At 47.7% G+C, this 21,382-nt stretch overlaps 1 protein-coding gene across 2 annotated transcripts; it reads left to right on the forward strand.

Annotated features, from left to right (window-relative positions):
* Nucleotides 1–487: 487 nt before the first annotated feature.
* On the forward strand, nt 488–15,064 carry HPCAL4 (hippocalcin like 4). Of its 2 annotated transcripts, XM_060206174.1 has the most exons (5): nt 488–622; nt 725–812; nt 7,792–7,961; nt 8,125–8,340; nt 11,000–15,064. In XM_060206174.1, the coding sequence occupies exons 3-5, from the start codon at nt 7,800–7,802 to the stop codon at nt 11,195–11,197; spliced, it is 576 nt and encodes a 191-aa protein (XP_060062157.1). In that variant the 5' UTR covers nt 488–622; nt 725–812; nt 7,792–7,799; the 3' UTR covers nt 11,198–15,064. The 2 variants fall into 2 exon arrangements, with proteins under 2 accessions (XP_060062157.1, XP_007527151.1); XM_007527089.3 differs by lacking the exon at nt 725–812 and having other exon boundaries at nt 505–622.
* Nucleotides 15,065–21,382: the final 6,318 nt, after the last annotated feature.

A 21,382-nucleotide genomic window follows, 5' to 3' on the forward strand; every position in this document is an offset into this window, starting at 1 on the left:
TATCTTTTCCTCCCCATTCCCCCGCCCCCCACTACTCAGCGGCCCCTCTTCGCCCTCTTCCAGTTGGGGTGGGATATGGAAGGGGGTGGTCATATTTAGTGACTCATCTCCTCTTCCATCCCCACCCCCGCTGGGGGCCCTGGAAGGGAAGCTGGTGGTGGCTCTCCCGTTTCCATAGCGACCGTGAGGTTGTTTGTGCGAATCCGCTGCAATCGTCGATGCGTCTCACCCCCAGACTTTAGCCTTTTGGGATCTGAGTCCCGGGGCTGGATACAGCTAGGGGTGCAGCCCTACCCCACACCCACCCTTTTCCTAGTGGCTCCGGAAAGGTCAGCCCGGGTGGGCGGGTGGGGCGCGCTCCTGCAGCTGGCCCTCACTGGCCACCGGGTCCCCACCTGAAACCCCGCCTGCCACTCCGCCCCCCTGGAGCCAATCCACGCCCAAGTTGCCATGGATGGGGCGTGGCTTATGCAAATCAGGTCGCCTCCGAGAGACACATAGTGATACAAGAGCTGGGAGGCGGCTGGGGCGCGGACCTTGCAAAGCCAGCCAGCCAGCCCGCCTCTGTCCCCGCGGCCCGCCGAGGCTCCGAGCCACCCAGCGATCCAGCCAGCGGCCTCAGGTAACGTGGGCAGGGCCGGGCGGAGGCCCTGGTCCCCTCCCCCTCCACTCTCCTTTCCCATCCTTGTCTCCTGGCCTCTCTGATTCATCTCCCTGACCCAAGGAGAGCTCGCCCCTAGACAGGGGACCCACTGTACCGGCCCCACGGTCTCAGAAAAGAAGGCGGAGACACTTCGGTACCCCCAGGTCAGGTAAGAGCCACTACTGCCCCAGCCGCTAGCGCGTGCGCGCGCCTACACACACACACACACACACACACACACACACACACACACAGCTGCAAGTTCAAAGGGAGGTAAGGATCACCCTCCTGCCTTTAAGGCTGGCTATTCCTCCGAGCTCCCAGCTCCCAACTCCTTAGTAAGCCCCCCACCCACACCATCCAGAGGCCAGGGCACTTCACACTATAATGCACCTGCCCCAAAGACAGCCTCCCCTTCCACAGAGAACCCACCCTCCTTTCACCCTGCCCCCAGCCTGTCTTCACTCCCCACCCCTCAAACTGGCAGAGCTCACAACATAACTGGGGGAGGGAAGAACTTCCACCCTCACTCCGCCTCTCTCCACAGCACCCACCACACACAAGGTCAGTCCCAGAGCTGGGCAGAGACTCAGGTTTGGATTCTTTCATCCTGACTGGAGGATAAAGCCAGAACACTACCCCTCGCTGACTACCCATAACTTGTTAGTTGCTGTTGCAAGGCCCCCATGCTTTCTCCATTTCCCTCACCTTTCACAGCCAAAAAGCACTGTGTCCTCTCACCCCCACCCCCCAATGTCTTTCTAATTCATGCCCTCTCTGGCTCCTTACTCCGTGTCACTCCCTCTCTTCCATTTTCCTGCTGTTCCATGGAAGCCATGCTAAGGGACCCTGTGGAATGTGCCACTCCTTCCCTTAAGGTGACTTGAACCAGAGGGAGGGCAGCAGAGCTGGGTTTGAATCTTGCCTATGCCTCACTTGCTGTTTGACTTTGTCCAAGTCACTTCCCTCTCAGATCCTTCATGCAACAGGGAAGGGGGGAAGTCAGAGGGTGGACTTGATGAATGAGGTCATCCTGAACAACCTTCTAATGATGACATGTTCTGGCTCTGTGACTGGTTATGAAAACAGGACCCTTTCACTTTTCCCCTAGATCATTAGGGAAATTTGAGAGAGGATGTCTGGGGAAGTTTAGTCCTAACCAAAGAGACATTGCATCTTGCCTGTGCCTAGATACAAGCTCAGGTCCTTCTCAGTTGTTAGGAGCCCCTCCTAGGCCACCTACCCACTATGGCAAGGGCACCAAGTTAGAGGCAGTCAACAGGTCCCACCCTTTGTGGGAGAAAGACCTGCTGCTATGGCTGCTGCTTGGAGAAAAGCAAAGGGAGGAGAGGAAAAAGAGAAAATCTCCTGACCAGGGAGCTGTTGTCACCATGGCAACTGCCTCAGCACCAGCGCCTCTGAAGCTGGGTGAGGGTGTGGGATTATTGCTCCCACGGTCTCTCCCACCCTTATTGCCACCACTACCCCCACATGAAGCCCACAAACATGAGCCCTCCTTCTGGAAGAAGTTCCTGGACATAGAGAGGGGGCAGCCTTGTGTAGGAGGTAATGCCAGTTCCTTCACAACTATAGGTAAGGGCTGGAGAGATAGCGTAGCAGTTTACACAATAGATTTTCATGTCTGAGACTCAGAGGTTCCAGACTCAATCCTCAGGACCACTATATGCCAAAGCTGAACAGTGCTCTGGTAAAAAAGAAAAAAAGGGGGCCAGCAGTAGTGCAGTGGGTTAAGTGCACATGGTGCAAAGCACAAGGACCAGCATAAGGACCCTGGTTCAAGCCCCCCGGCTCCCCACCTGCAGAGGAGTCACTTCACAAGTGGTGAAGTAGGTCTGTAGGTGTCTATCTTTCTCTCTTCCCCTCTTCTCTTGATTTCTGTCTGTACTATACAACAACAATAAACAACAACGGCAACAAAATGGGAAAAATGGCCTCCAGGAGCAGTGGATTCATAGTGCAGGCACTGAGCCCCAGCAATAACCCTGGAGGCAAAAAAAGAGTAAACAAGGACCGGTGAAGGGATGTAGGGATCCCAGTTTGATCCCCCGGCTCCCCACCTACAGGGGGGTCACCTCACAAGTGGTGAAGCAGGCCTGCAGGTGTCTGTCTTTCTCTCCCCCTCTCTGTCTTCCCCTCCTCTCTCCATTTCTCTCTGTCCTATCCAACAATGACATCAATAACAAGAATAATAGTAACCACAACAGTAATTAAAAAAAAAAAGGACAACAAAAAGGGGGGAAAATAGCCTCCAGGAGCAGTGGATTTTTGGTACAGGCACCAAGACCCAGTGATAACCCTGGAGGCAAAAATAAGTAAATAAATAAAAATAAATAAGAAAAAAACCTTTAAAAAAAGAGTAAGCAGAGGAATCTAATCATGCCCAACAGGACACAGCTCCAACAGAACATGTTCTAATGGGTTCCAGACTTCACTTTGTTGCTGATGGGGTCTTGCTGATCTTGAGTGAATCCTTTCTTTCCTTGTGTTCCATCATCTCTGAAGTGGGTGCAATGGCAGGAAAACACAGATAAACAAAACAGCCTGACATTGTTCTGATAAGGAAGGAGGAGGCTCTGTTCTTCTCATGGGATTTACCAAAAGGCATTCATTGAACAGCACTGTGTTCCTGCCATGACCTTTGTGTTTCTGCAGGATTGTTCTGTGCAGCCTGGAGAACTCTTTCTGGCTCAAGCAGGGATAAATGCAAAGGCTTCTCCCATTCTGGAACTCCAGACTGCCCAGTGAGGGTTAGAGAGTTCTCAAGTCTACACATTTGTGAAGGCTTAAGTTCATGACCTTACAGGGTGAATTCATGCCCAAAATGCCGAGTTCATGCTACTAACTGTCAACTGTTGAGGCTGGGAGAGGCGGGTCATAAGGAAGTGGACTTCAACCAGGCCCAAAGGCTGATTATAACTGCGTCAGCCCAGAAGAGAAGAAACGATATTAGGGGAGAGGAAACTTGCTAAGCAAATAGGTGAGGTGACTAACTGGAAAGGAGAGGTGGGAGGTAAGACTACATTGTTATGCATGTTGACACCAGATTCTAGAGGATTCTGGAGTTTGAAGGCACCCATACACATGACTACCTGTAGGTTATATTATATTTCTGGAAGAAACCAGGAAAGACATTCCCTGGAAACAGAGGAATTAGAAGGCCCTTTCTGTGAGGCAATTGAGCCCTGGGACATGGCTTGGTAAACAGTGTCCCAACTGGATTTCAGCCCCTGACCATATTCTTGGTCCTTACTATGGATGAAGAGAGAGAATAGAGAGACAGAGACAGAGAGAGACAGACACGATGGCTAAGGTTCCAGGAAAACATCAAAAGAAGGGGCAACAAGACTGAGTGACAAGTTGAACCTAGGGGAAAGGGAAAGGGTAAAACTGAAAATAATGACATCATTACCCGCCCCCCCACACACACACATGAGGTAGGGGAGAAAGAAACAATGAAGAGAGAAGGACTACCACTGGTCAAGGGTGGGTCTGATTGTAGATATGCTCAATCAGAGGTGCTGGTGGGCTACTCCAAGAAGTATATCCTGGCCTGGGGTTCAGACCCAAAGATCCCACTAGAGGGAAGAGGGAGACCAGGACTATGGTGTTCCTAGAAGGCAGGTGGAGATGAGGAAGGTGTGATCTGGACAAAAGTAACCATGATTTGGAGAAGGTAGCCTGGGAAGGTGGCATGGACTCAGTTTGACCTTAACACTTCCACTGATATGCTATATAATCCTGGGCTGGTTTTTTCCTCTCTCTGGGTTTTCAGTCTTCACTAAAATAAGGAAATGGTCTTAAAGGGCACTGACAGCTTTAACCTGTCAATCTAACAGTTGTAGAGGAAATGAGAAAAAATAAAGGAGACGTAGTCTCCAGTGAACCTGGAGCCAAATGGAAGCCAGGAACAGATATGGCTCCAAAAGACAAAGAATTGTAGAAAGGCAGCATAGAGTAGGAATAAAAGGGGCAGGAGGTGAGAGCCACACAGACACCATGTGTGTGCTTTGACAGATTTGCAGTCCCATACACTGGCATGCTCCCACATACCACCAACCGCTTACACAGCCATACAGGCACATCCCACAGGAGACAGAGGGAGGGCCTCTGTATTTCCCATGAAACACCTCTAGCTCCCTTAGCTTTGGGGAGGGGGGCTGCAGTCAACAAAGCCCGCCCCTTTCTGCCTATAGGAATTCTGGGAGCATCCTTGACTCTGGCTCTGGTGTGTCACGGCATTGAGTCTCACAGTTCCAGATTTCTAAAAAGGCATGCCTCCCCTTCCCAGGCATCTCCAAAGGACATAAAGGATTCCAGATCCTCTGAGAGTGGTAGGAAGGAGAGGATCCTATGAGCATCCTCATTGCCCAGTGGAGGAAGCTAAGGTCCAGAGATATAGCCCATAACTAGCCTGAGTTCAAACAACAAGGGAGGGGGTGGAACAGGGCAGCCTCAGGCCTGGTTGTGTAAGGCATTTCCAGCAGTAAGGACTGGAAGCCACTGTGATAGGGAGTTATGAAGTGGATCCCCCTCTGCCAGGCTAAGGGGTCCCTTTTCCAGAGTGTCTTCATGACAGGATACCCTAGGGTTAGAGTCTGGCATTCCTCCAAATAGATTCCAAGCAGGTCAAAGTCACTTCCCAGCCTAACTCCTGGGAAATTCAGACTCTGGAGAGACAGTCCTCCCATAGAGGTCAGACAGGAGTGAGTGTCCACCCAGCCTTCAGAACCTGGTAGGGCCTCACTTTGGCTGGGTTTCTTGGAGAGGAAAAACCTGTATCGGCCTCTGAAAATACTTCCCCTGGGACAGGTGCTTGAAAGGCTCATATTCAAACTGGGGACTGACTCAATCCTCTCTAAACCCGTTTCTCAGCAACACTACTTCTGAGCTGAGCCTCCAGGCCCAAATCTGAGTGTCTGTGCAAGGTCTCTGTCTCCGTCATGCCAGCTCCCTAGTTCAGGAAGGGCTGAATGTTCTCTTTCTGGTCCTTTCTTTGAAGCTCCAGGAGTTTCTGCCCTCTACCCGTAAATGCCAAACTCCTTGGCATGAATTAAAGATTCTACTGTCTACTCTTTTCACCTAGTTATGAGCTACTAAAGATAGACCTGTGTCTACTTTATCCTCATCACTTGCATAGGGCACACAGCCAGTCTCAAAAATACTCAGGGGATGAATAAATGAATGGATAACAGAATATAGCCAGGGATATCAATTTGTGCAGAGGGAGGAGGGACATTAGCTTCTAGTGAGGTGTTCCTGAGGTCCTAGGGGGTGGAATTTAAAAAGATATGGAGGGAGAGGAAGGGACACATGAGGAACCCGCCTGGGGTCCCTGGTAGGAGAGGAGACTGTAGAGACAAGCAAGAGTTGGATGCAGAAAGCTTCTAAGAACAAGGAGAGGATTAATACTTTCCTATGGGGGCCAGGCAGTGGCACACTGGCTTAAGCACACACATTTTACCATGTGCAAGGACCCAGGTTCGAGTCTCCAGTCTCCACCTGCAGGGGGAGCTTTTTCACAAGTGACAAAGCAGGTTTGCAGGTGTTTCTCTTTCTCTTTCCCTCCCTATCTTCTTCCTCTCTCAATTTCTTTCTGTCCTACCCAATAAAATAGAAAGGGGGCAGGCAGTGGTGCACCACATTAAGTGCACATAGTACAAAGCATAAAGGCTTGCTTAAGGATACTGGTTCAAGCCTCTGGCTCCCCACCTGGGGGGGGGGTGTCACTTCATAAGTGATGAAGAAGGTCTTCAGGTGTCTATCTTTCTCTCTCCCCCTCTATATTCCCCTCCTCTCTCAATTTCTCTCTATCCTATCCAAAAATAAATAAATAAATAAATAAATAAATAAATAAATAAAATGTCCAAAGGAGCAGTGGATTAGTGCAGGCACCAAACCCCAATGGGAATCTTGGAGGCAAATAAATAAATAATAAAATAGAAAGAAAGGAAAAAAATGGCTGCCAAGAGTGGTGAATTCATAGTGCCAGCAATGAGCCCCAGCAATAACCCTGGTGACCAAAAAAAAAGCAAGCATATATATATATATAGTATGTATACGTGTTTTTCATATGCATATGAAAAATGTCCACTAGGAGCAGTGGATTTGTTGTGCAGACACTGAACCCCAGCAAAAACCTAATTAAAAAAAAAACTCTACTGTGTATGTTGAGAGTCCCAGAAGTTATAACTAGGAGAGGAGAGGATGAAAATTAGGGTGAGCAGCATTGGTCAGTGAGGAGAGAGCTAAACTGGAAAGCTAGAGGTCATGGGTGAAAGAAACCCTGCTGTAAAGACAAGGGAGTTTCCTGTTGTAGTTGTGGGGTGTTGGAAGGGAAAGGAAGACTACTGGAAGTGGGAAGACCCTGTTCTGGGAGAGTGTAATGAGGGGCAGGCCCTCCTTTGTGTGAGGAGTGGGGTGGAGGGAAGGATTGTGTTAAAGGAAGATAAAACTTCTATGGGAATGGGGAACAGTGGGAGCAGAGAGCCAAGCTTGGAAAGTGGTGCATGGGGCCCCATGTGGTGGCACACCTGGTTGAACATGCATTACAGTGTGCAAGGGCCTGGGTTCAAGCCACCAGTTCTCACTTGCAGGGGTGAAGCTTCACAAGTAGTGAAGCAGTGTTGCAGGTATCTCTCCTATCTTCCCTTTTCAACATCCTTCTGTCTCTATACAAAATAAATTTGAAAAATATTCTTTAAATAGTGTATAAGGCTGGCAAACTAGCTCACTTGGATAGTGCGCTGCTTTATCGTGCACATCACGCAGGTTTGAGCCCAGCCCTCACCACATGGAAGGACGCTTCAGCGCTTGTCTCTTTCACTCTCTTTGCCTCTCTGCCTTCTCTGTTTCCATCTACAAAAAGGAGGGAGAGGAGGAGTGGGAGAAGGAGGGGAAGAGGAAAAAGGAGGAGGAAGAGAGAAAGAAATGTAAGGTGTTAGGGTTGGTCCCTAGGGGAGAGACACCCTGCTGTGGAAAGGGGGGTCCTGACCCTGGGAGCGAGGGGGTATGCTCTGGGTAGCAGCTGTAGTGGAGACAGGAAACCCTGGTCTATGGGGTGCTAAGGAGCCATCACTGAGATGGGGATCTTGCTCTGGACGAAGTCGAGGGAGTCCACTGTCCCCCAGGCCCTGCCATGGGGAAGACCAACAGCAAGCTGGCCCCAGAGGTGCTGGAGGACCTGGTTCAGAACACCGAGTTCAGCGAGCAGGAGCTGAAGCAGTGGTACAAGGGCTTCCTGAAGGACTGCCCCAGTGGCATCCTGAACCTGGAGGAGTTCCAGCAGCTCTACATCAAGGTGGGCGGGGCGGGGGCGGAGCAGGACCGGGCTCCTGGGGCGGTGGGAGGTGTGTGTGGCTGGGCGGAGCAGGGTTCCTGGGGCAGCGGCTGGGGGTGGGGGGGAGGATTGCTGCGGCAGCGCCCTAGGCCACCCACCTCCTCACCCACCCTCACTCCCTCAGTTCTTTCCCTACGGCGATGCCTCCAAATTCGCGCAACACGCTTTCCGCACCTTTGACAAGAACGGCGATGGCACCATCGACTTCCGGGAGTTCATCTGCGCCCTGTCGGTCACCTCCCGCGGCAGCTTCGAGCAGAAACTCAACTGGGCCTTTGAGATGTACGACCTGGACGGCGACGGGCGCATCACGCGCCTCGAGATGTTGGAGATCATCGAGGTGCGCTGGGGTGGAGCCCAGAGGGTGATGATGGGGACCCCTGCGGGGGTGAGGATGGGGGTGGCTCTGACCCCACCTACTCCAGCCACCCTACTCTGACCTCAGGGACTCCTAGCTGCATGCATCCCTCCCTGCACCCGGGCTCCCTCGATACAGGTTGCATTCTCATTGTAGGGCAATCTCGTCCGAGGAGCTTTTAGCCCAACACTCTAGGGGTGGATACGGTCATTTTACATTCAAAGACAAGGAGTTCAAGTTCTTAATTTGTTTCTTCTTTCAGCACATGTGTACTGATTGTGGACTGGGGAGATAGTATAAAGATTATATAAAGACTTTCATGCTTGAGGCACTAAAAGTTCCAGGTTCAATCTTCAGCACCACCATAAACCAAAGCTGAGCAGTGCTCTGGAGGAAAAAAAAAAAAAAAAAAAGTATTGACTGAGCACTTGCCACATGCCAAGTTTAAAGTAACTACTCACATGCAGGGGTAGATACTATAGTGGTTATGCAAAGAGACTCATGCCTGAGGCTCCAAAGTTCCAGGTTCAATCCCATCCCCCACCACCACCACCATAAGCCAGAGCTGAGCAGTGCTCTAGTAAAAAAATAAATAAATAAATAAATAAAAGGACAAAGTAACCAGTCACAAAACCATTCCTTCTAGGAAAAAAAAAATTAAAACAGCAGCAACAGGGGGTGCCCGATAATGGCACACCAGTTGAGCACACACAAGGACCTACGTTTGAGCCCTCTACAGGGAGCTTCATGCACAAGCAGTGAAGCAGGTCTACAGGTATCTCTTTCTCCCTCTTTTCTGCCTCTTCCCCTCTCAATTTCTCTGTCTTATCAAATAAAATAGAAACAAAGGTGGGGGGCTGGGGTGCAGCAGATTAAGCGCACATGGCACAAAGCGCAAGGACCCGAGTAAGGATCCCAGTTCAAGTTCCCAGCTTCCCCCACCTGCAGGGGAGTCGCTTCACAGGCGGTGAAGCAGGTCTGCAGGTGTCTGTCTTTCTCTCCCCCTCTCTGTCTCCTCCTCCTCCTCCTCTCTCTATTTCTATCTGTCCTATCCAACAATAACAACCACAAAGGCAACAAAATGAGAACAGTGACCTCCAGGAGCAATGGATTCGTACAGACCCCAGCAATAACCCTGGAGGCAAAAGAGAGAGAGAGAGAGAGAATAGAAAATAAGTGGTAGCTGTCTGAGTCATCATGTGAGTACAAGCTCAATTCCTATCTCTCTCTCTCTCATCCCAACGTGAATATTCTCAATTTTCCCAAATAAAAAAATAAAAAATTAAATAAAATAGAAAGAAGGGGTGGGGGAATAGCAGAAATAGCCACTAATAGGCAGTAGATTTGTCTTTGTAGTGCAGGCACCAAGCCTCAGCGATAATTCTGGTGGCAAAAAAAAAAAAGAAACAAATATGTATGTCATGTTATGAAGAAAATAAGCAAATAAAGGGAGAGTGATTGAAAAAAAGCAATCATTTGTTGTATTTTAATCTATTTTATTTTTCCAGAACACTGCTTAGCTTTGGGCTACGGTGGTATCGGGGATTGAACCTGAGACCTTTGGTGCCTCAGACATGAAAGCCCTTTTGCATAAATACTATGCTATCTCTGTAGTCCACAAAAGCAGTTATTTTATATAAGATGAAATGTGAGTAGCAACCTGGACAAAGTAAAAGGGCTGACAGCACAGATGCTCGGAGAAATGGTGTTCTGTGCAATGACTGCACAGATCTTGAGGTGGGATTGTTTTTAGTGTCTGAGATGAGGCCAAGACCTTAGAAGAGAGTGATTAAAGGCAGAGTTGTGGGAGGTAGTCAGATTGGTAGCCAGGATCATTTAGCATCTGATAAGCAGGGATAGAAACTTGCCTGTGCTGGGGGAGATGGACAGCCACTAGAGGGCTCTCTCTGCTCTGTGTGGAGACAAACTAAAAGGTAGAAAAAGACAAGCAGAAGTGGAGAGACCCATTAGGAAATTTCCACAGTAGCCTCTTCAAAAGCTAATGGAGTTCCTGAGGCTCTGAAGTCCTAGGTTCAGTCCCTAGCATCACCATAAGCCAGAACTGAGCAGTTCTTGGGGGTGGGGGGGAGGCAGGGAAGATAGCATAATGGTTATGCAAAAAGACTCACTGCACCAACATTAACCAAAGCTGGTAGTGCTCTGCCAGGGAGGGGGTGGGGAACAGATGGAGGGACAGTGGAAGTAGCAGGAATGCTTGTATATGAGGCTGATTGCAAATTAGATATGGGACTGGTAGCAAAACAGAGATGAGGCTGGTTGCAAATTAGAACTGACATGAATTGCTGAAGAATTGGATGTGGGATGTGAGAAGAGAGGACTCAAGAATGGCATAGAGGTTGTGGTCTGAGCAACTAGAATAAAGATTATTTACTGACAGGGAATGCTGGGTTGGGGGAGCAGGCTGGGGTAAAGAGTTGGGTTGTATTTTTTGTTTGTTTGTTTTTTGTTTTGAAGAGTTGGTTTTTAGTGTGAGGTGCTCTTTAAATATCTAGTTTTAGTGGCCGTAGGTCCCTTTCCAGGATCATCATCTTCCAGTGGTTTCCCTGCTCACCCCCAATCTCCATCGACCCCAATATCCCTACACTGCATGAGTGTTTATCCTCCCTCCTTGCCCTGCCAGGCTATCTACAAGATGGTGGGCACTGTGATCATGATGCGCATGAACCAAGATGGGCTCACACCCCAGCAGCGTGTGGACAAGATCTTCAAGAAGATGGACCAAGATAAGGATGACCAGATCACGCTGGAGGAGTTCAAGGAGGCGGCCAAAAGCGACCCATCCATTGTGCTGCTGCTGCAGTGTGACATGCAGAAGTAGAGGCTGGTGAGGGGCAGGGCCCCTGGCCAGGAGGGGTGTGGTCACTTCCCACCCCATGACCTCCCAGGGGGAGGGATACTCCAGTCTTACCCTCTGGCTCACCCATCCCTCTGCCCAAGTTCTTGCTCTCCTCAGTCAAGACCCTTGAGGGACCACCTAACCCTGGAAAAGACAGATCCTTAGGTATCCTGTCATCTTGCCTCATCCCCAGTCTCAGCCCAGGATTCAACATCCACTGGGTATAGGAGAGTTGATTTTTGCCCCAAGAGGCAGAGTTAAGAAGGGGTTCTGCTTTGAAATTCTGTTGTCCTGGGATGCTGCTTTCTAGGATATGGTCCCACAGGCCCAAGTTCAAGGGCCAAATTGGGTCTGTCCTTTTGTTGAGGATCCAGGTCTCTGCCCTGCCCCCTTGATTCTACCTGGTCTCTCTGGCCCCAGTCTTTGGAGTGTTCATTCAGTCCTTTCTTCAGCTACTGTTTATTGAGCACCTGTCCAATGCCAGGCACCTCTAGGTGCTAGGGATATGGTAGTTTACAGGACACATTTGTGTGCTCTGGAAGCTCGCAGGGTAGCGAGGCAGACTTCCGTATCAAGGTCTTAGAAGGGCTGTTGGGCACAGCTCAGCAGAGGGTGAAGTCAGGGTGGTTAATAACTGTTCAGTGTTTCAAGTCAGCTCCCCACAGAGCTGAAGAAGTGCGAAATAAAAAGTATTTAGACATCTAGGGACCTTGCAAATAGAAGTCTTAAGAAGAGTTGAAATTATGTCATAGTTATTTTTTTAGTACCCTTTAAAAGAGCTAAAGTCATTTTCTTAGTTTCAAATATGAAAACATAGTTTATATTTCTTGGCTTCTTGTCAGATGATTACATGAATATAGAAAATGCTAACTTGCAGGGAGTGGAAGGAGCTGAGAAATAGAGGGACAATATCATCAAACTTGCCAGATGACACTTTTTCTTAGCAGGCTAAGTCCTAAGCTGTTACCATCAGCAGTTTCTGCTGCTTCTGCTGCTTCCTTTCTAATGATTTTTTTTTTTCCCAACTCAGCGAGCAACTCTCTATTGTACACTTATTCTGGTTGGGTACGGACCTCAGAGACAAAAAAAAAACAGGGTCTGCCAAGAGTGAGACGAATGTATTTCCCACATCATGGTAGCTCAGCTCTGGGTTTGACTGAGTCTCAAGGATGGACTTGTTCATTCACTGCTCCAGAAGCAGAAGGAGCTAGAAGAAGAGGACCACCTGGCCACTGTTTAGGCTGCCAGGCTGTGTTTGTGGACCAAATGTCTAAAACTGTATTAGGCAGGTTCCATTTGAAAGATCTTTTTGACATATATACCCCCAATCCTAAATCTGCCAAGTAATTCAATCTGTCTTCTTCCAGCTGCACTGGCTTTACTTCCCCATGTCTACTTTCAAATTTTGGATCCATGAGCTATATACAGTTGCATGCTTTGACTGCCAGAAAAATCCATCTTGTTTCTTTATCAAATTTTTTTCAGTCTCCTTTCTTCTCTACCTGTGATCAGAAATTAGCTTTGCTGTACAGTGACAGTTGGTTTCCTCTTGAACTGCTGGTGAAAATAATCTAGTCCACAGGTGCTGTCCTTCCAGGGTGGGAGCAGGGAATGGTTGCTGAGTCCGGGGGTACAGGATCATATCTGCAGGGAAGAGATGCAGCATGCCTCTTACTTCTGAGTGTTTACCTGTCCTCCCTCTCTAAAAGTAGAAACTCTTCAGAATGCTGGATTTTTACCCCAAACTCTGTTAGGCCTTCCTTCTTGCTGCCCTGAGAGGTAGCAAGGCTACTAGGCTGCCGCCCTCTTTCTGTCTTTCTGGCTTTGACCAGCCACATGAAAAGCCTGCGAGATTCACATTGTCAGGCTGTAGCCAGCAGGGTTTTATCCAATTAAACCTCAAGGGGTGCTCCCTTGCTCTCAGGAGCTGGCCACTACATGTGTCTTGTGCTGTCAGTCAACATCACAGACACACAGATACTCAGTAGCCTGGGTCAACTGAGACCTGAGTTTTCTGGGGGAAGGTTTTTTACACAGTGGGGCTCCTTTCCCCTAAATACTGAATCTAACCTAATATACAACACACAGAACTTCATGACTTTCAAAGGCATATCATCTACCCTGTCCCATTCTCTTCTCATAAGCTATGGAAAGAGAGCTTCTTATCCCTTTCTCCAGACCTGGGAACTGAGTCATTGAGAGGGTGAGTCTCTTGTGCCAGAACAGTCTCAGGAGGTGGCACAGTGCTGAGGCTTAAACCCAGAGTTTGAAGCAGGATTATTTCCCTCAGTCTCTTCCCTGCTCATTTCTCTGATGCAGAATTGTGCATAGGTTGACTGTGGGGCAAACTAAGTTGGTTTTAGCCTTTTACGAGCTTCCTACTAAGAAGTTTCTAAGGCTGTGGTCTTAAAAAAAAAAATAGGAGCTTGGTTGAAGTCCTCACAGTTTGAGCATCCTGTCTTCTGCTCCTGGATATTTCTGCTAATCAATCAGTACTGTCTTGGCACACCTCAGACTCAGAAACCCAGAAGCAACTTGCACTGTCTTAGTCACCACTCTCCTTCCTAAGAAAACATTTTGTTTTCTCCTTGATGGTAGGTATGTTCTATCCATGAGGGCATCTTTGGTAACTTCAGGTTTCTGGAGACATACCCGTGGGTGATATTTGCTGGTCAGGTCAAGGATTCTCAGCCAGCCCAGCAGTGTAAACACAAACTACCTAGAAAGGAACTGGGATCACTATCTCAAGGCTAGGAGAAACCACAGACAGGCAGGGCTTTGCTCCCGCATGCTCCTGGGTGTCCCAGGCCTGTGTATTCCGGAGCCTCTGTGGTAGAGCGCCAGAACTGCCTTGGGAAGAGAGGCAGGCTTCACGTTCCTGCCCCAGCTAAGCAGGGCTTCCCACAGAACACGAGGCTAGCAGTGCAGAGACTCTAACACAAGGCAGTGAAAACACTGATACATCTGAGCCTCCCTGTGAAGTTCTCTATCTTCCTGCAGTAACTCTGTAAATTCCAAGATCCCAGAATCTTGCCTTCTTACTGACTCTTTTGTGATAATTGATGAGTCCTTTATTTCTTATCTGCAAAAATCTTCAGCAAGGGCTACTTCATATGGCCATTTCAGTCCCCCCCCAATATAGTCAGAATTATATAATGAACCTTTTAATCAAAAAATTAAGAAAAAGGACACTAGAGGCAAAGGCTTTTTTTTTTCCTGACACTGATAAAGTCCCTAAGGTAGAAATTCATCCTACTACAGATAGAAGGAAAGCAGAAGAGGGAGAAGATACTTGGGTTTATAGGCAGGAGAGTAAATGACACTGTAAATACTTTTACACAAACCCACAGAAATGTATTAAAACAAGTATTTCCTGAAGATCGACCCTTAGTGAGGCTTTGTGCTTACTGACTCTGTGCAGATCACTGTGGAGGCAAGAATACATTTCTTAGGTATTGTGTTCACCTTTTTTTTAAAAAAAATAATGATTCAAATCCTATAATTGAGGGGACTCAGGAAAAAAAAAAAGATGAGGTATTTTTTTTTTTGAATCCTGAAATTTTCAGGATTTTCTTCTCCCTTTGCCAATATGTAGGGGCAGGTCTGGGCCTCTCAAGATGAGTGGCTTTTCCTGCCAAGTGGAGGTTGGGGGAGTGTGAAGTCCCAGGAAGTGGGGACAGGTTAGAGGGGCAGAAGAGATTCTCCCAACTCATTCTCTAGCACCGACCCCTGTCCCTCCAGATGTGCTGTTCCTGGCTGTGCCCAGAGTGACTGTCCTCACTGTTCAACCCTGTGCTGTGCAGTGTGTTTTTCTTCACTGACGGTGAATAAAAAAAGTGTGACTGCCTAGGACTTCTACTCTTCCCTAACCTGAGACTGGGCCAAAGTGTGGGGGAGCAGGAGGGAGAAGACACCTGGGTGAGCTCACTCAGTGGGGAGACCCCAGGAGCATTCCTGGGAGTAACATCCTTGTCCAAGCCCAGGCTGGCTACATGGAACAGAGCCCTACTCAAGCTAGTGCAGAGAAAGGATAATCAGATAAAATACACTTCTTCTTCTTCTTCTAGCGTTTGCCCTTCTTCCATAGCCAGTCAACAGGTCAGGTTGAAAGCTGTCAGGAGCTGCTTGTTGCTGGCTTTGAAAGTGACTGGGGTCCATGTGGATTCAGTCGGCTAGGAAGGATCATCAGTTTCCCCAATGAATGGGTACTCACGGGATGCACCACGGGAAGGTCGATCCAATGCATCCCATAAAATACACTAAAGATGGAGAACAGGAAAGCTGGACCACCCGAGAACTAGAGCTCACAGCCAAGTCTCTCTTCTCCTCTCTGACCTCACAGACTATCATCCTTTGGACAGTGTTTGTATCTGCACTCTTGACCCCTGAGTTTCATGGTTTCCTTGCACAAAGTAGCTATATCCTCAACTTTGTGTTGACCCTCTAAGAAACTGACAACTTCCCTCTGTATCTCTTAGGTCCAGCTCACAAGCAAGAGTCTGATTAGTTCATCTTAACTTTTGATGGGAGCCCTTGGTCCATTCATCTTTTTTCTTTTTAAGAGATTTGTTTATTATTTCTTTGAGCCAGAACACCATCCAGCCTGTTCAGCTCTGGCATATGGTGGTGCTGAGGAGAACCTAGTGTCTCAGTCATAAAAGATTTTTGTTTGTTTGTTTTGATTAACCATTATACTATCTTCCCCAACCCAAGAGTTTTTTGTTTGTTTTTTTTCCTCCAGGGTTATTGCTGGGCTCGGTGCCTGCACCATGAATCCACCGCTCCTGGAGGCCATTTTTCCTCCTTTTTGTTGCCCTAGTTGTTGCAGCCTCGTTGCGGTTATTATTGCCATTGTTGACGTTGCTTTGTTGTTGGATAGGACAGAGAGAGATGGAGAGAGGAGGGGAAGACAGAAAGAGAGGGGAGAGAAAGATAGACACCTGCAGACCTGCTTCACCGCCCGTGAAGCGACTCCCCTGCAGGTGGGGAGCCGGGGTTTGAACCGGGATCCTTACGCCGGTCCCTGTGCTTTGCGCCACGTGCGCTTGAGTTTGTTTTTTTTTTAATTACATATGAGTGTTTCACATGAAGGAGAGAGGAGGGAGACAAGCCAGAACACCACTTCATTACATACAGGGATCAAACTGGAGACCTTAGGTATGCAAGTCTGATGCTCTACCAGTTGAACTATTTCTCCAGCCATGTTCCATTCATCTCTTATCAGACCACATGCTGATATGTGAGACTGGTGAGCAGAGCAGCTCCCCCAGAAGGGAGCATTCGGGGTGAACTTAGTTTCTCCCTCTGTCCAGTGAAGGCATCCTAAGAGTCTAAATGAGTGGTTCTGGGCAGTTGGAGAAACTGAGAACCAGGACTGCTCTTAGCCCGTATGGTCCCTGTCATGCCAGAGGGTACAACTTGACAGCCCCCATCTGCCTTGCTACTCAAGGCTTATTGTGAATAACTTGACTACATCAAACACAGGAACCCTGCCCAGAGTCCCAACACCCCCTACACTGACTTGAATAAGGTGGGAGCTTTGTGGAAAAGTGTTCCTCTCAGAACACACCCCAAAAACCAAAAGGACTCCACTTGCTGGAGGGGGCTGGGGGCAGTGGCAGCTGGTGGTGCTTGCTTCCTCCTGAAATGCTCCATTGCTTTTACAAAGAGTTTTCTCAAGGACACTAGGAGGGAACCAGCTCCCTTGGCAGGAAGCAATTAGGACAGAGGAAGGAGGCTGACCTGGCCTCAGGGCAAACATGAACCTAAGGAGGTGACTCAGAAGGATAAGAACTCAGGGCTGCAACATCCAGCAGAAGCCACACTGAGGGTGGAATGAGGGTGAAAAGTCCTGTCGATTTGCCTTGAGACACACAGGTCTTGGGCTCCCATCTCCTGAAATCTCCCCACTCAGGCCCTCATCATCAATAGCCTGGCCAGGTGAGTCCACCTCCAGCTCCCAAATTGTTTATCTTCCACCCCATCCAGCTGCCAAGGAGCCAGAGGGATCTGCCTACAGTCCTAAGCTGACCATGCCAGCCCTTCAGTCTCCCCTCTTCTAGATATGATAAGCTCTTGAAAGGCCCTCAAGGCCCTGTTTCAACTACCACCTATGACCACACTGAATGCCACCCTAAGGGGGTCTCTTGGGGTTCTGGGCTTATTCATAAGAAATTATTGCCTTTGCCTGGGTCACTTATTCGTCCTCCCCTCCCCACCACCACCAGGGTTATCACAGAGGCTCAGTGCCAGCATTACAAATCCACCTCTCCTGATAGCCATTTTTCCATTTTCTTTTCTCTTATTATTTTTTAATTGGATAGGACAGAGAAATTGAGAGAAGAGAGGGAGATAGAAAAGGAGAGAGAAAGAAGCCTGCAGGCCTACTTCACCTGCAGGTGGGGAGCAGGGATGAGAACTTGGATCCGTGAATATGGTAAAATGTATGATTAACCAAGTGCACCACTGCCTGCCTCTCCCCATTCCCTGTCTTAGTCATCTACCCCATAAAACCCTCCCATACATAAAACAATTCATCCTTCATGGGCCCATAATCCTTCATACCAAACGTCTCCATGTCATAGCCTGTCAGTTGAGCACAACACATATTTAAGCCCCCGTTAAAAACAAGAAAAAAAAGAAATTAAAAAATTTTTTATTATCTTTATTTTATTTATTGGATAGAGACAGCCAGAAATCTAGAGGGATGGGGGTGATAGAGAGGAAGAGACAGAGAGACACCTGTAACATTGTTTCACCACTCACAAAGTTTTCCTCCTGCAGGTGGGAACCGGGGGCTGGAATCTGGGTCCTTCGCATTGTCACATGTGTGCTCAACCAGGTGCACCAACACCCAGTCCCAAAATAAATTCTTTAAACAGTTTGAAATATAAGGTTTTTAATTTTTTAATATTTATTTTCCCTTTTGTTGCCCTTGTTTTTTATTGTTCTTGTAGTTATTACTGTTATTGATGTCATTGTTGTTAGATAGGACAGAGAGAAATGGAGAGAGGAGGGGAAGACAGAGGGGGAGAGAAAGATAGACACCTGCAGACCTGCTTCACCGACAGTGAATCAACCCCCTGCAGGTGGGGAGCCAATGGTTCGAACCAGGATCCTTGAGCTAGTCCTTGCACTTTGTGCCATGTGTGCTTAACCCGCTGTGCTACCGTCCGACTACCGAAATATAAGGTTTTTTGCTTTTTTAAAAAAAATAAAATGTTGAATGTAAAACATTAATTCCCCAATAAAGAAATTTAAAACAGAAACGAAAAGAAAAGGTAAGGAGAGCTCAGAGAATGGTAAACTAAGACTTGAACTCGGGTCTCACATCAAGGCCACCATTTACTGTGCTCTCACTTCCTTGATTTAAGTCAGAGTGTGAAAGAGGACACAGCAAACCCTGAGGTACAAGACTTCTGAGGAAGGGTCTCAGCTGATGAGAGGCAAGATGGGGAGAGGAAGGAATTGGGGGGGGGGGCAGGTAAAGAGTGAAGGAAGAGATATGGCTTGACGGAGGAAGTGGCATCTGCCCAGGTTCCAATGGAGTCAGAAATGCTGGGTCAAACCGGCCCCAGGAAGAAGTATAGGTATGTGAGCCCCTGAGTTGTACTCAAAGAACCTTGTTTTCAGCTTACCCAGCTTGTCTTATTGAACCAAGAAGCAATGTGCTGGGGGCCCTAGAGGTGGCATACCCGACAGAGCTGTTATTTTTAAAAATATTTTTATTTATTTATTATTGGATAGAGACAGAAATTGAGAGGAGAGGGGAAGATAGGGAGAGAGAAAGAGAAACACCTGCAGCCCTGCTTCACCACTTGTGAAGCTTTCTCTCTGCAGGTAGGGACCAGGGGCTTGAACCTGGGTCCTTGCACACTGTAATGTGAGCACTTAACCAGGTGTGCCACTGCCTGGCCCCAGGGCATTCATGTGATGGTGCACAAAGAACAGGGTTCAAGTCCCCAGCCCCTACCTGCAGTGGGAAAGCTTAACAAATGGTGAAGCTGTACTACAGGTTTCTCACTTTTTCTTCCCTTCTCTTTCAATTTTTGTCTCCTCCTTCCCCGTCAATTTCTGTCTCTATCCAATACACAAACAAAAGATGAAGAAGGAGAAAGAATGTGTTGCATTCTGTAGGAGTACAGAGAGCCCAGGGGTTCCTGCATCTGGCCAGCCATCAGGTCTCACATGGAATAACATGGAAGGAAGAAACAATTGCCAAGAGCCTAAGAGAGTGAAAGAACAGTACAGGATCAGGTTCCCTGGCCCTTCCAAATAAGCTCCTAAGAAAAGTTCTTCAGGAGACAGCAAAGAATGTAAACCGGGTCCTTCCTTGGTGAAGAACAGAGACCAAACCACATATGTGAGTAAAGGGGTTGGGTTAGTAGAGATTTTTATTATTATTATTATTACAAGCAAGCAAAAACCCAATTCAAACAAGCTTCAGCAAAAAGGAACACTTGACAAGAAGATAGCTCAGTTGATAAGGCATATGTCAGAGGGCTAAGCCTGAGCTCCACATGGTAGTGCTGTGGCACTGAGACATTTGGTATTCTGTCTCTCTGAAATTAAAAAACAAAAATGAAAATGTCCACCTGAAAGCAGTGAAATCATGCATATATGAGGGCCCCGCGCTGAAAAAAGAAAGAAAGAGAGGCATGTTGGCTTGTTTAATTTGGCCACTGCTGATTCCAGAGGTTCTATGCTATACCTCTCTCTGCTTCACTTCTCTCTGTGACCTCATTGTCCTTTCCAGATGGGCTTCTCTCAGGTTCTTTCACAGACCTCAAGGAAAGATGAGTTCCCAGTTCTCACTGTCCCAAAGTAACAGCCTCAGAAAAGAAAAACAAATTCCCCGTATACCCACTAAGAATGAGGGAGAACAACAATCCATCTCATCCCTAGTTCAGTCACTGTATCCAGGGAAATGGAATTCTATAATTGGTCTGGTCTCAGTGACATACCTACTCTTTTAAAATATTTACTCACCAACATGAAAGATAGAGCCAGAGCATCACTCTGGCACATGCATTGCCAGGGATAGGACTCAGGACCTCATGCTTGAGCGTTCAATGGTCTAACCACTGTGCTATCACCTATGCCATGACATGTCTATTGTGACCAGGGAAATAGAGAGGTATGGCCGGTTATTGGGAAAAGGTGGGGCCCCAGATCCCTGCCCCCCCCCAGGGAAAGAGACAGGCTGAAAGTATGGGTTAACCTGCCAAAGCCCATGTTTAGCGGGGAAGCAATTACAGAAGCCAGACTTTCCACCTTCTGCATCCCATAATGATCCTGGGTCCATACTCCCAGAGGGATAAAGAATAGGGAAGCTATCAAGGGAAGGGATTGGATATGGAGCTCTGGGGGTGGGCATTGTGTGGAAATGCACCCCTCTCATCCTATAGTCTTGTCAATATTTCCATTTTATAAATAAAAAATTCAAAAATAAAAAAGTGGGGGAAATTTTTATGGAGCAAAACCAATAATCACCAACTTTCTTTGAGGCATTTGTTAAACAATATGGAGAATTGTACTGAAATTTAGAGAAAGACTGGTTGGGAAGCTATAACCACCAGAAGTAGCTCTATCTCTGGGCAACGTAGCTTCTCCTTTGTGGAGTCTCTGTTGCCCTCTTTTCACATCTTTATCTACTGATCAACTCATCCGACTCAAACAATGCTTGTCCCTTCTTAGCTTACATTGCAGATAATTGCAGCTTGCTAAGGCTCATCAATGTTTTTTGGAAGCCAACTATTTCATAGCATTCTCGGCTTCTTTTTCTGCAATTGACTATTCAGCCTCTCTTCCTAGTCCAAGTTCCAAATTCCTGAAATGACGAGTCTGATTGGTCCAAATCATTTTTTCAACCTAAGCCACGCAAGTCCAAAGTCACTGGACAACATGAGAATAGGTCATCTTTGCATCAGGTACTCACCACCCCCACCCAAATATCTACTCTGTATGTCCTTCCCAAGTGACCCCCTCCAGCTCCTCCAAGAGGTACCCTGGAATAAGATCCCTTCTTAGAGTTCTATTATATCTTGCTGTATAATGTACAACCCCCAAATAGTGCTTCAACAACAAGTTGCTACTTTGTATGATTCTCTGGGTTGGCTGAGTTCAAATGAGAGGTTTTACTGCTTCAAATGCTGTTGATTGAGGTCA

This window comes from Erinaceus europaeus, chromosome 13 (genome assembly GCF_950295315.1).
Source record: "Erinaceus europaeus chromosome 13, mEriEur2.1, whole genome shotgun sequence".
Lineage (NCBI taxonomy): Eukaryota > Metazoa > Chordata > Mammalia > Eulipotyphla > Erinaceidae > Erinaceus > Erinaceus europaeus.

Coding starts and splice junctions, on each gene's coding strand:
- HPCAL4 (XM_060206174.1), top strand. CDS start 7,800: ATGGGGAAGACCAACAGCAAGCTGGCCCCAGAGGTGCTGGAGGACCTG. Junction 7,962..8,124: donor TCCAGCAGCTCTACATCAAG/GTGGGCGGGGCG, acceptor TCACTCCCTCAG/TTCTTTCCCTACGGCGATGC. Junction 8,341..10,999: donor AGATGTTGGAGATCATCGAG/GTGCGCTGGGGT, acceptor TTGCCCTGCCAG/GCTATCTACAAGATGGTGGG.